This window comes from Trichoplax adhaerens, genomic scaffold (assembly GCF_000150275.1).
Source record: "Trichoplax adhaerens TRIADscaffold_5 genomic scaffold, whole genome shotgun sequence".
Taxonomy (NCBI): Eukaryota; Metazoa; Placozoa; class Uniplacotomia; order Trichoplacea; family Trichoplacidae; genus Trichoplax; species Trichoplax adhaerens.
This window is the reverse complement of record NW_002060947.1, coordinates 1,336,418-1,350,298: the sequence shown is the minus strand read 5'-3', so window position 1 is coordinate 1,350,298 and position 13,881 is coordinate 1,336,418. Positions and strand designations below refer to the sequence as shown.

At 33.7% G+C, this 13,881-nt stretch overlaps 1 protein-coding gene across 1 annotated transcript; it reads right to left on the bottom strand.

The window, feature by feature from the left end:
* Window positions 1-1,886: 1,886 nt before the first annotated feature.
* TRIADDRAFT_25862 (uncharacterized protein) lies at window positions 1,887-5,199 on the bottom strand (the record flags this gene model as incomplete). Its single annotated transcript, XM_002112304.1, has 15 exons — window positions 1,887-1,979; window positions 2,085-2,165; window positions 2,258-2,369; window positions 2,448-2,569; window positions 2,759-2,809; window positions 2,976-3,131; window positions 3,313-3,463; window positions 3,564-3,638; window positions 3,802-3,950; window positions 4,108-4,166; window positions 4,286-4,341; window positions 4,519-4,587; window positions 4,727-4,819; window positions 4,900-5,042; window positions 5,128-5,199. Coding segments are annotated over 15 exons (1,482 nt in total), but the record flags the coding sequence as incomplete, so codon positions are not given.
* Between the last annotated feature and the right edge of the window lie 8,682 nt (window positions 5,200-13,881).

Genomic DNA, 13,881 nt, shown 5'->3' with positions numbered 1-13,881 from the left:
CATGTATACAATGAAATAGTTACTAATCGAATAAACATAATGTATAATTTAATCACTGGATTAATAAAGTTAAAGTTAACTAATGTTGAAATTAAACGATAGTGATAATTCGATTACGCTTGTTATTTTAATAAGCTCACTACTTGATGGAGATCATGACATGAGCGGCATATCATTAACCAAAATGATTCGAGTCAAAGCAAATTGAATTTTGTGCTTTATTTATATATATTAATATATTGCAAATGGAGCAGACTAAGTGGACTGCTTGTCAGTTAATCGAAAAATGAAATACTAATCTTGTATCATGACGATACCTATTGATAATCATTATTTGATGCACAACGTTCACCGAACGTTGGCGATAAATTTGATTATATACTTGACGGTTTAATCAATTAATTAAGTCCTAGATTTTAATCTTATGGAATAATAGAATAATCAAACTTTCATCTGTTATGAAAAATCTAATACAAGTCAACTTCATGGTAATTCTAACATTTCTTTCTTGAAATAAAAAATGCAATGTAATATCCAAGGAATATGTAAACAAATAAGCGCAAAAACAATCCAAGTTGAAAATTTGCTCAACAAAAGCTAACGCGATTAATGCATAAAACGTATAAAATCAAATCATAACATACATTGCCTACAATTTCAACTATTCAAATAAGTAATGAATGAATGAATTAATGATATAATAGTAAAATTGAAATAGGTTATGTTCCATATTAAAGATATGTAATGAACTAAATGCTTTCATTTTCTTACAATTAAAATTCTTGCAAGTGAAAATTGTTGAGTTAGCAATGCAAATGGAAAATGAAATGATAAATAATAATCTTTCTTATTATCCTCCATAAAATAACGATTATTGCAACTTGAAGTGACCGATTGTCAAGATGATATCGATTTTATAGTCGTTCCCACGTAATTTATCATCTCATTCAATTTATGCTATAATTTTCACTTAATTTACCTTGGAATACTTGTAACGTTAATAAAAGTTGTTGAGGATTTGTAAATTAAATTGGCAAATAATAGGTTGAAATAAATTAACTAGCAATAAAATCCATGGCATCTTACGGAAAATAAAAGATAAAATTAAACTGCCACGTCAATGAATCGCTTCAATAAAGATGAATTAATAACAAATTACTTAATAACTCGTGTTTTAGCTTAAGATTTCTGCACGTGATAACGCTCTACGTCTCTCTTTATAACATTTTATCCGACCAATAAAATGTAATATAAATAATAAATTTACCGTATTTGAATTCACTCTAACGCTATTTTAGTATCATTTTAGCTATTCTTTTATACACTACTACATTATCTTCGTAATAAAATGAATAAATGCAATGAATGACTTAAGTTATTAGATATACCTGTGATTTTATCGCACAGGAAATAATTAACTTATACGAAATTTCATTTAAATATATTTTGTTAAAAAGGAAATTAGAAACAAGAACATTGCAAGCAAATTTTGTTACCAAATGAATTGGTAAAGTTGTCAAAAGTTTCATATAAAATGTATGGCATGCAATTACGTTAATAACGTATGGTATCACTTTACCATAATCTATGCATTTATAGCATGATTATTGTATATTCAAATGTTTATTCGCATGCTTGCATTTGCTTGCTGTTTGTTTGTCCCCAACCATCAATTGATATAGGATAGGCAATTTCATTTTATCTTATAATGAAATTCTGTTAATTGGATAAATTCACTACTTTAGCGTCCTTTCCAATTTGATCTTGCTCGTCAGATAGACGTTGCCATTGCTGGAGATTGATCCTTTAAAAATCAAGAAATTATTAATCGTCATTCTACACATGATGACAAGATTCAATCTGTCGATGACCATAAAATATAGTACTTACATAATATTATCTACCATTGCCTGAGTGTTGGGTAGTAGGTATGCTAACAACTCGTAGCATGGTAAACAGATTCCATTTATAAAGCCGACCTAATTATTAAATTTCAGTATCATAAAAAAGTCGCGATGATTGAGATTAAAAAGTAGCTTTAAAAAATAAGATATTTCATTACTATCACATTAAAGTTAAGTTACCTGATTAGCTGGTAATTCCGATTCCTTATCTCTATCCATCATAGGAACTGGTGCTATACCTAATCTCTTTTCTACATCACCCTATTTGGCGTAATTGAAAGCCATTAATAATATCCAAGTTTAGATTTTATGTTGATTGTTATTAAAGCAAAGACATGCATAAGAATCAATACCTGATCGTAAAATTCGGCAAAAATTTGCTTGACAGTTTCAAATTGGTATTTCCATGGCTTTGCAACGGCAATAAGATCGCATGCAGTCATTGCTAATCCTCGAACTCGGGATCTAAGATCATATTAATTTATAACTTTACTAAAGTTGTAGAATTTAGAAAATATAGATACTGTATTAAGATTGTCTAACCTATGGCGTTGGATGTTCCAGTCGAACTCTTTGTTGTCTACAAGCTTTTGTAAAGTTGATCGATTGCCAAAGTAGAGAGCTAAATCGGTAGCGATAATTGCGTCATGGATATAATTCATAACCTAGAAAATAAGTTGAAGTTGGTAATAAGTTTTTGGCCTGATCTATTCAAATTCAATTCTATTTATAACAGTATGATCAACTTGGAAGCGATAAGTAATTTTTTTTATCGATATTATATTTATAGAATTGTAATCTTAGAATAATATATGAGTATGTGGGTCAAAGTATTATTTTGTATATGAACTTACTATTTCGTGATCTTCTTTTGATAAGCTCGATAAGATGGTGTGTCCATCACGCTAGTATATGCGAAGAAGCAATGATAGTTAATAATTGATAGAAATGAAATTTTTTATCATGATCATTTTTGTTGCAAATTTTGAAACATACATTTTTACTAATAATCAGAGTAAAGATTCAAATATAATATTATGCTATTGTATGAACCAGGACAACTATTTTTACCTGCAGTATCATCACTGTCATATTGAAATGGTGTTGTTCCAGTACTGAGGTTGAATACAAATCAGCTAAGGGGTTTTCTGACTTGACCTGGAAAGCATTATTTGTTCCCCGATGGTCTAAATCGTGACATAAACACCCAATAAACATTGCCAAACACTAATAAAAGGAATAAGAAATTATTTTTTCTTTTAGTAATTACAAAATAATCAATATTAACCAAAATAAGCAGTAAAAAAGTTGCATAATATCTAGTCAATGTTGGATTTATTCATGCTATCATCCGGGCATTACAAAAAAACTTTGTGATAATTTTGAAGCTTATGGAAATGGATCCTACCTCTAGACGATCAAACATGCCAGGGCTGTTCTTGATTATGTAATACATGCTATGCGTTACATTGAAGGCATGATACCAGTTATGGTATGGTACTCGGCGATAATTTTTACGACAGGTCAAGGTGAATCGACATAAATCGAACACATCGAATCTAAAGGAAATGAAGTGGATATTTAACGAATTAATAAAAAATTTTTTAAATTTGTATATCAAAACAAATTATTATTCGATCTTTTTGATATTTGGTATACCCAGTTGTTCCAAATAATTCCCTAAACATATGCAAGAAGAGTCGGGGCAATATATTCGGATCTGTATATTCGGCACTTGCATCGTCAGCAGTAAAATTGATGCTGTTCATGAAAGATCAAATTTATTCATGCTTAAGTGCTCGATGTCGATATGCCAACAATAATTTATCACATCTCTCTATTAGACTTTACGTTATTAGAATAATTGCTATTGTACTAAAATTGAATTTTAACTTACGATTCTATGCGAGTAGGTATTAATTCTGACTGTAAATATGGGGAAGCAATAACATCTTCCATTTCTTCATTTGTACAACTGCTATGATAAAAGTAGGAATCGAGGGCAACTTTCCTTTTGCTCTCTGATTTGCGCAGTTGTACATAGATCTGAAATTACAATAGTAGAATAATTTTAGCGCATATGTAAAGGCATCATATTGCGTATCTGCTATCTATTCATAAATTTGGATTAATTATTTAAGAAATAGCCCAGTGGTTAAAAGAAATGTTATTTTTTATTTATATTATGAGTATTTCAAGTTACCTCGGATGTATGGAGTGCCAAGTTGCAATAAACTGTAAATATCCTAAATGCGTCTTCATCTAGAAAGGGTATAATGTCATCATTGTTATTTTACATCAATAAGTGAAGTAAAATTATTGTCAGAGAAGAAAGGGGAAAATTGAACTCTAAATCAATAGTAATACGAAAACTTAATCACCTTCTTTCGTAAAATCCCCATTGATTTTATTCAACATTTGAATAGCACCTATACAGCTAAAGAGATAAATGAAATTGGGTTTTTATTAAAATCTTACATCAAGAATATTAGTTTTTATAAGCGCACGATCAATAATTATAGTTAGATTAGATTAGGCAGTTTCTACAGCAGATATTTCACTTGTCTTAACAATGCAGAGACAATAATAATTGCATTAAAATTAATAGACGAACCGGCCTTTATTCATGATTGGCATGCACAAAATGGATCGAGTTGTATAGCCAGTCTTTATATCAATATCTCTGAATATTGAGAGTATAAATTAAAGGTCATTTTTATTTTTATTGCGAGAGCAATGGAAAAATTTGACGTAATAATAATAAATCCTAAATTAATTGTTTTTTGTTTTTTTTCATTAATTTATATTTGTATACTGTATACCGATTGAATCTTGAATCTTTATAAGCATCTGATACATTAAGCATCTGTCCATGTGTTACAACATGTCCTGCAATGCCTTTTTTGACTGAAAATCTATTGTGACGATATTGAATAATGAAATTGATTAGCTGAAATCATTGCGAAAAAAATAAACATGATTTTAAGAAGTGTACCTGATATCCTTTTCCTTGGGCACTATCTTAATATCGCCAAATGGTTCACTTTCATCGAATAAATCAGCGTAGAGTTCTTGATTTTCGTTATCAACCAAAAACAGAGCACATCGATCAGCATTTAGTAATTTTTTGGCGGAGACCTACAGGTATAGATTTTAGTGTTATCAATTTATCAGCATAACATCAGAATTGAAATAATAATCTATATCTGAAATGATATCATACCATAATAATCTCGAGAAGGGTGTTTCTTTTTGTAACTTCATTGAAGATTGATCTAGTAAAATTAAAGCGAAATCATAAGTAAAATTGAAACATAACATCTTATTTAATTTAAGCATAAATATTTCATCTAATTTAAATTACTATTTCAATAACATACACTCCAGAGTATAATACATCCTAATATTAGAGGATAGCTTATTATCAGAAAGTAATTCTTAGTTACTATCGGCCATTGACATACTGAGAAACGGAAAACAAAACATTTTGTAGTTGTCGTTGGCGATCAACGGCTTTCATCATCTGTAGGAGCAGCAATTGGAAATAAAAGTATTTATTGTCAAAAAATGAATAATACATATGGTATATTTGTGTATAAGGATTAGGTAATTGATTTACAAATGCAAAGTAACTATTTTTTTTAGTAATCTGTGAGTATAGTTAAAAATTTGGCATTAAATACTTGCAGTTGTTTGTTACCTTTGTAGAGCATAGCGCTAGAGATCCCCATTGTAAGAAAGTTCCAACAATCTAATTGAAAATGTAATGTGTGAAGATTTTGAATTGCATGGCTTAATTGTATTTTATCAAGAGCTCGTTACTAAAATAAGTTCGTAAAGAAACCAATTTTTGTATTGTATGATCTAGATACTAATGATATATTATAGTTAGTTAGTACCTCTTCATCGTTGCTGCTAAATCGAGATTTACTACCCACAGTCTTAATAAGTACTAAAACGCCTAAAAATAAAATGAGAGAGTGATTATATTAATTTAATGCTGATAAATCAATGTGTTTATGTCCTAACTAGATTCAAGATAGAGTTTGTCCTTCATTTTAGGAGATCAGGATGAAAAATTGTTTATCGATGGAAGAAGAAATAGGTAATAAATTGATGTGAATATCTATCTTACCAACTAGAGCAGTGTCAGGAAGTACGATTGGCTGACATATTATTGAATCCACTGAAACAGCTATATCAAATAGAAATTGAGATAGAGAATTTTGAATAAATAGTATCGATATAGTGATGCAGTATCATTATAGTTATTATGATTGGCTATCATGGCATGATTGTCGATTAAAAATTTGGTCGATAAGCTAAACAAACATTTTATGAATCTATTATTCTTTATTACCTTCATAGCTGATTCCTTTTGGGAAACGATCGTCCTGTTAAAATGATAAATGAAGCAATTTATGATACCTATGTCTATACTATCATTATTACTAATCATGATCGTTATGATGATATAATTTATTACCAAGAGAATTTGCTCAGGGCGCAAATTCAAGCAAGTTTTTGTTTTAGCTACATAAGCGACCATAGTTGATCCAATTTCGATGGGTATACTAGTGATAGCGGCATTACTAGTAAAATATAAATTGAGATGATGATGGGTATATATTTATTAGTCAATAGATACTATAGTAAGTAGTTGTATTGGGTTGGGTTGAAAATGCAGTTATTGGAAATTGTTTCAATTTATTCTTGAAATGTCGAGGTATTTTTTATTTAACACGTTTGATCATTTTTAAAATAGTCACGTTTTATATATTACTTACTCTTTACGGTCCGGCTGATATAAAGAAATGGACTAAATTGATCCACATTTTGATATTCAAATATTAATAACAATGTCATTTTGTTCAATATTAGTATTGGCGTTGAAGATAATAATAATTAATTCTTGTAATTGATGTAATAAAGATAGACTCTATGTTGATTTAAGAAATCTGTTCATCATTGGCTTAACGATTTGTTTAAGTAGTGCACTTTTTAACCCGTATCATAATGTACGAGTTTATCTACTACCGTAGAAAGTAAGGTGGGTATAAAGTGGAGAAGCGCCTTGACTATCAATCAATGTATATGCAATAATGGCTGATTCAATATTATTATTTCTTACCTTGCCATTTTCGTTGACGGTGTAGAGTGAATAATGGTCAGCAGAAACAGCTATAGGAAATAAACAAAGAAAAAGTTCAATTCTTTGGATTCATTCTATTTGAAATGGACTTAAAATGTTATGATTGAATTGAACAAGTGCTTACTGGCAGCAATGTGCTTAGCCATATCATAGAGAATCCTACTTTGATCAGCATCAGAGCTTATACTGTTATTTAAAACTTTCATCAGTTGAAAATTGTTTAAGTGGCTTCCTTTATTATTGGATGCTTCTTTCTTTTCGTGTAAATGATGATCATATTTAGCAACAAGCACTCTACTAGTAGTGTTGCTACTACTACTACTACTACTACTGTTGCCGATATTGTTATTGGTTAAATAGGATTCATTATTGTGGAGAAGGCCATCTGCTGTACCAGGTAGTCTTTTTAGATTATTTCTTGTCACCTATCATTGATACAAAGTCAACATTAATGATCAAAAATCAATGCAATCCTTATTTTCTTTCAATTGGATGAGGAAGAACAAGTCAGATTAGTGTCACATAGGCATGATGGATTCTTTGCCATATATTTTAACTAAGTCATTTTTCGATTATTCTTGTCCTAGTCTAATAATGGCTACTACTCCTACAAGACTTACCATATCATTATCATTGCTGGTTAGTTTGTCGAATGTTGCTAAAAAGGAATCAAGAATCCATTGATTAGTGACGTAAATATCAAGATGGAGAAAGAAAAAAAGAAAGATGGGCAATCATTGCCATGGCAACTTGGTGATTTTGTTCAATATGGATGCAATTTATAGTTTTAGTTGCCTTTCAATGAGCAAGTTTGACGTCAAACTAAGATCGAATGTAATAGGCATAGCAATTAAAGAATGTGCCATATGTTTCTGTTTGAATTCATCTTGTTGAGATAATTAATTCGATATGGCGATCGATTGATGTAATTATACAACTATTATCATGCCTACTTCCTCCTTCTCTCTGTTCCACTTAATTACTTCATTTTTACATCTGTTCCATACAAAGAAAAAGAAAAAATGGCTACCATGATGGATAACATGGACGAAAAGCGATCATCTCTTTCTGATGTGGACATTTTTGTTTTTCTTTTTCCCCCTCGTATCCTCAAAAACTAGTCTCTGTACTAGTATATGCAGCAATGGGGGGGGGGAAAAGGGAAAATAAAAATTAATCTTATTTGTTGTAGGCTATCGAGCTTGATGACCATTGAATCAATTAAAAGGATCAATCAAAAAGGAAAAGAAAAAAAATAATAATCAATACTTTGCTTGATGATGGAGAGTATCATAAGCAATGTAGGAGAGTGATCCGGCGATTAAAAAACATAAAAAAAAAACACATACACTAAGTGATTAACAAATGTCATGAAAGATTATGCCTTTCCACCAGAGGGTAGATTATCCTTACATGCAATTAATCAAAAAACCAATTATTTTTATATTATTGTGTGTTGATCCATCATTGATGCATTAGCTTGCACTTTGATTAAGATGGTGATTTGAATTGAAAATGATTGGATGATAAAAAAACAGGAAACGAAAGGATTCTATTAGGATGATAAAGCAGAAAACGAAAGGATTCTATTTGGATGATAAAGCAGAAAACGAAAGGATTCTATTTGGAAGATAAAAAAGCAGAAAACGAAAGGATTCTATTTAGATCTGGTGGTGGTCTTGAAAGGAATTATTGCAAAGTTTCATGTGCCGTATCTGCAATTGCTATTGGGAGTGCTGTGGAAAGAAATTCCATGCCGCTAGAGTAGTCTTTTCATTCTTTTTATTTTACAGATTAATCCAATCGCTCGCTCTTGAACTACTTCTTGGAGAATACGTATCAACAGAGAGGGTGCTACTATAGTACAGAATGAAAATGAAATTGGACTAGTAAACTACAACTTGCAGTTACAACTGTTTTGCTATTATCGAGACTGCTATTGGCAAAGTTGAGATAGCAAACAAGTTGCAATCATCTACTGTAGTCTGTAGTGTTCCATCTTGGACGCTATGATCGAGTCTGTAGTGGGGTAAAAAAATGTTGAAAATCATCGACTGTAGTGGCAGATCTTTAACGCAATGACATGGACTACTGGAAATCTTCTGGGGGAAGATTTACAGTAATCCTAGTCCAAGGCTATGATCGAGTCTGCAGTGGGGTAAAAAAAGGTTGAAAATCATCGACTGTAGCGGCAGATCTTTGACGCAATGACATGGACTACTTTAAATCTTCCCCGGCAAGATTTGCAGTAATCCTAGTCCAAGGCTATGATCGAGTCTGCAGTGGGGTAAAAAAAGATTGAAAATCATCGACTGTAGTGGCAGATCTTTAACGCAATGACATGGACTACTGGAAATGTTCTGGGGGAAGATTTACAGTAGTCCTAGTCCAAGGCTATGATCGAGTCTGTAGTGGGGTAGAAAAAGGTTGAAAATCATCGACTGTAGCGGCAGATCTTTGACGTTACGACATGGACTACTTACTGGAAATCTTCTCGGGGAAAATTTGCAGAGAAGATTTACAGTAATCCTAGTCCAAGGCTATGATCGAGTCTGCAGTGGGGTAGAAAAAGGTTGAAAATCATCGACTGTAGTGGCAGATCTTTGACGCAATGACATGGACTACTGGAAATCTTCTCGGGGAAGATTTCCAGTAGTCCTAGTCCAAGGCTATGATCGAGTCTGCAGTGGGGTAGAAAAAGGTTGAAAATCATCGACTGTAGTGGCAGATCTTTAACGCAATGACATGGACTACTGGAAATCTTCTGGGGGAAGATTTCCAGTAGTCCTAGTCCAAGGCTATGATCGAGTCTGCAGTGAGGTAGAAAAAGGTTAAAAATCATCAACTGTAGCGGCAGATCTTTAACGCAATGACATGGACTACTTTAAATCTTCCCCGGCAAGATTTGCAGTAGTCCATGGCGATGATCGAGTACGCAGTAGGGCAGAAAGATGGTCAAGATTAGGTAGAAAAAAACGATCCGACTAAGCTAAAGTAGAAATCAATCAAAACGTGTCGAAAATGGCGTAACCGCGTCTACAATAATGGAGTCAGAATTGAAAAATATGGAAGAAAATGATCCACTGCAGAGAAAGTCAATTTGCTATTTTCTATACGATGATTGCTTGTAAAAGCGCCTAAAATTGTTGCAAAAATGATGCACTACAGTGTAAGATATTCTACTTTGAACATGGTTGAGCTTGAAAGAAATTAACAGTAGAAGGATTTTAGTTGAGGTATTCTACTTTGAACGTGATTGAGCTTGAAAGAAATTAACAGTAGAAGGATTTTAGTTGAGGTATTCTACTTTGAACGTGATTGAGCTTGAAAGAAAATGGCAGTAAAAGAATTTCAGTCTAGGTAGAATAGTGATTGCATTTTTTCCACACTGGTGGTCGGAGCAAGGTTATTTAGCTAGTTGATGAATTGATGATGGCAATGGATGAAAACTTACCTGATTTGGTTACTGTTTTCCCTTTCCTTTTCAACCAATTTTCCAGTTGTTGAGGGCTAGCCAATTCCAAGACTAATTCTTCAAAGGTTTCAGGATTATTGGTTAGGTATGATTTCACTATACAAAGTAAAGATGTTTCATTAATCCAATGGTTAGTAATCCTATTCATTGACTCGTAGTAATCCACAGGATAGCAAGTTTGAATAAAGAGTACAAAAAAATGAAGAGTGTCGAGACTCAAAAGGGCTATCTTCCTTGTCGTATGGAGAATGGATTGAATTGAACTACTTTTCTCTTTGGCTCATGATGGGCACAACAATCAATGGCAGGCGTTTTTCAATGGTTGATATTAGACTATTAATGATGGCAATTTGAAAAGTGAAAAGGCTTGCAAATTGCTGCTCCGACTGTCTAAGCCAGGGGTAAAATTGTCTTTCTTGTAAGATAGAAATGGATCAATCGATTTGAGCACATAGTCAAGAATGCAATAGGAATAGTGTCAAATCAAGGATCAAATCCATTTTCTTCTTGTTAATTGATTGCAAGGCATTACAAGTGATTCAATAAATGATGCTGTTGTGAACAAGACTCTCTGAAATGGAGTGGCAATTGGTTGATGCAAGCGGAGAAATTGCCCCTACTACCAATGGATGTTAGCACATTGGCAAGGATGAAAGATTGCAATAGCGTCAAGGAGATGATTTAAAATGGCGCATCCAATCACTTAAATGATGATGAAGAAGAGCGTAGGCAAAAGGACTAGGTCGCTATTCAATTTCAGGTGATGGTGTCAACAAGATCGTAGGAAATGCAATTGGCTGTCAACGATTGAATATAATTGTTGCCAACAAGGCCTTAGGAAATGCAATTGGCAACTATGGAATAATAACAAGATGAATAATGTTGTCAACAAGATTGTCGGCAATGGCGTTGGCGGCGTTAAAATGATGATGTTTCAAGATATTTTCAACAAGACTGTTGGCAACGTTTCAATGATGATGTGGTCTTGTAAACAAGACTGATGGCAATGAATTTCTTGAAAAAGAAAATGTCGGAAAATCAAGACTCAAGATAGCCAGTGGTCTTTTCAACAAGACTGTTGGCAATGGATGATATAGGACAATATCGTGAGACGAATTTCTTAAAAAGAAAATATCGGAAAATCAAGACTCAAGATCGCCAGTGGTCTTTTCAACAAGACTGTTGGCAATATTGGATGATATAGGACAATATCGTGAGATGAATTTCTTGAAAAGAAAATGTCGGCTCAAGATAGCCAGTGGTCTTTTCAACAAGACTGATGGTAATCAATGATAGAAGACAATATCGGCAGATGAATTTCTTGAAAAGAAAATGTCGGAAAATCAAGGCTCAAAAGAAAGTGGCCAGTGGTCTCGTAAGCAAGACTGATGGCAATCAATGATAGGAGACAATATCGGGAGATGAATTTCTTGAAGAAGAAAATGTCGGAAAATCAAGATTCAAAAGAACCAGTACAAGTAGAGGAAAAATTGTTCAACATCAATGGATCAATCGTCCATTGATGCAAGCCATCAACAAGGATAGAATAGCAACAAGACTCTGATTATATCTATCCATTCTATTGCAAAATCAATCCTTGGCTTAGAGTCGATTGATTTGTTTCTGCCCTTGTTATTATTTTTTGTTCAATCTCTCTTCCCCCCCATTGCCCTATAATCATTCCATCATTCTCCTATATAATAAGCCAAATGTTGTGTACAACATGGAGAACAAAAAAATTCAATTGCAACTGGACAACAGCAAATGCAAGACAAATGATCCTTTGAAAGGTAGAGGTAAAAGGAGAAGGAAATAATCCCATAGAAAACAATGCTGCCTATAGAAAAAGATTGCATTTCTACCCCTGAAAATGGCGACAAAAGATGCAATCAAGACGATGGCAGGCAATGGATTGTAGCCATGGGACAACAAGTATTGCATGCAGGGAATGGATGCAGCCCATCATCATGGTGGATGATTGCCATCATCGTTTTGCCTTCCTTGGCTGCCAATGGCTAACCAACTGGATGGAGCTCAAGCGATTGATTGCATTGCAGTTGTTTTCTGTTTAATCGACAACAAGATACAACAAGGGCAAATCAATTAGGGTACAAGGGCATTGCGATCATGTCTAGGCCATTTATTCTCTCCATGCCTTATCCAAGCGTTGGACGAAGACAGTCTTGTCGGCCATTGCTATTAACCATTGGTCCATTAGTCCATGGGTTAGGATGGAGGAGAGACATTTACAATTTATTCTCTCCATGCCTTATCCAAGCGTTGGACGAAGACAGTCTTGTCGGCCATTGCTATGAACCATTGGTCCATTAGTCCATGGGTTAGGATGGAGGAGAGACATTTAGAATGGATCAACGCAAGGTTGAAAAGGTCGACCATGTAGATTGGTTTTCAAGCTTGAAAATCAACCTTGTCCCTACTCTCTACTTGACCATTTTCTCTTCATGTTGGTTGTATTAGTAAGGCCAATGACTGTCTCTCTCTCTTCCATTAAGGTTGATCATCGTTGACATGAAGAGAAGCAACGTTGAAAACGGACAAGTGCTTTCCTTTGCCAATCGAGCTTATACGATATTCAAAGGGAAGAGGACGCCATAAACAGCAAGCCATCGTTGCTGCAAAAGACAGTAAGCAAAGCTGTGGAGATGGATGGATATCTATCAAAGCAAGGTGTTCAACTTGTCCACAGACAGGAAAGGATATCAACCAGGTTGGAAATAAAATGATGCCACCTATCATGCAATAACTCAAGATTCTGCTGTATACCCTTTCAAAGTGAGCCAAGTGGATGTTATTCGCCACCTATTCTGCTTGCCATCTTCAAGATGTATTTTTGGCTTTTCCTCATGGACACTGGATCAAAGCACTATCCTCAAGATGGATCCCATGGGCAAATGGCTGCCATATTGCCAATGGCATGGATCCCTGGACTGTTGGCAGTTATTCAATATTAGATGGATACTATCTTCCATCACCTTGTCATGAGTAGTCTATCCGTTTTGCTGTCGCCATTTTCTTCTTTTGCCCCACACATGGATGGCTTCCTGTATCCATGACTCTGATGATTTTCCTTTGCAATCCATGGATGAATGGACTGTTGGCAAAAGATTTCAATCACTGATTGCCACTCTATCGGTTGGATCGAGTTTGAATTGCAGCTGCCCCAGTTTTGGGCTTTTCAAAGTTGATTTGTCCCCTTTCAATGGACACATTCCTTACATGTGTTTTATTGATAGTTTTGCATTGGCAAAATTCATGTGTAGCTTGTTGTTGAGTCATTTTTCAATCTCCTAGTGGTAGTTGCATTTCTTTTAGTGGTAATTTTACCTTTG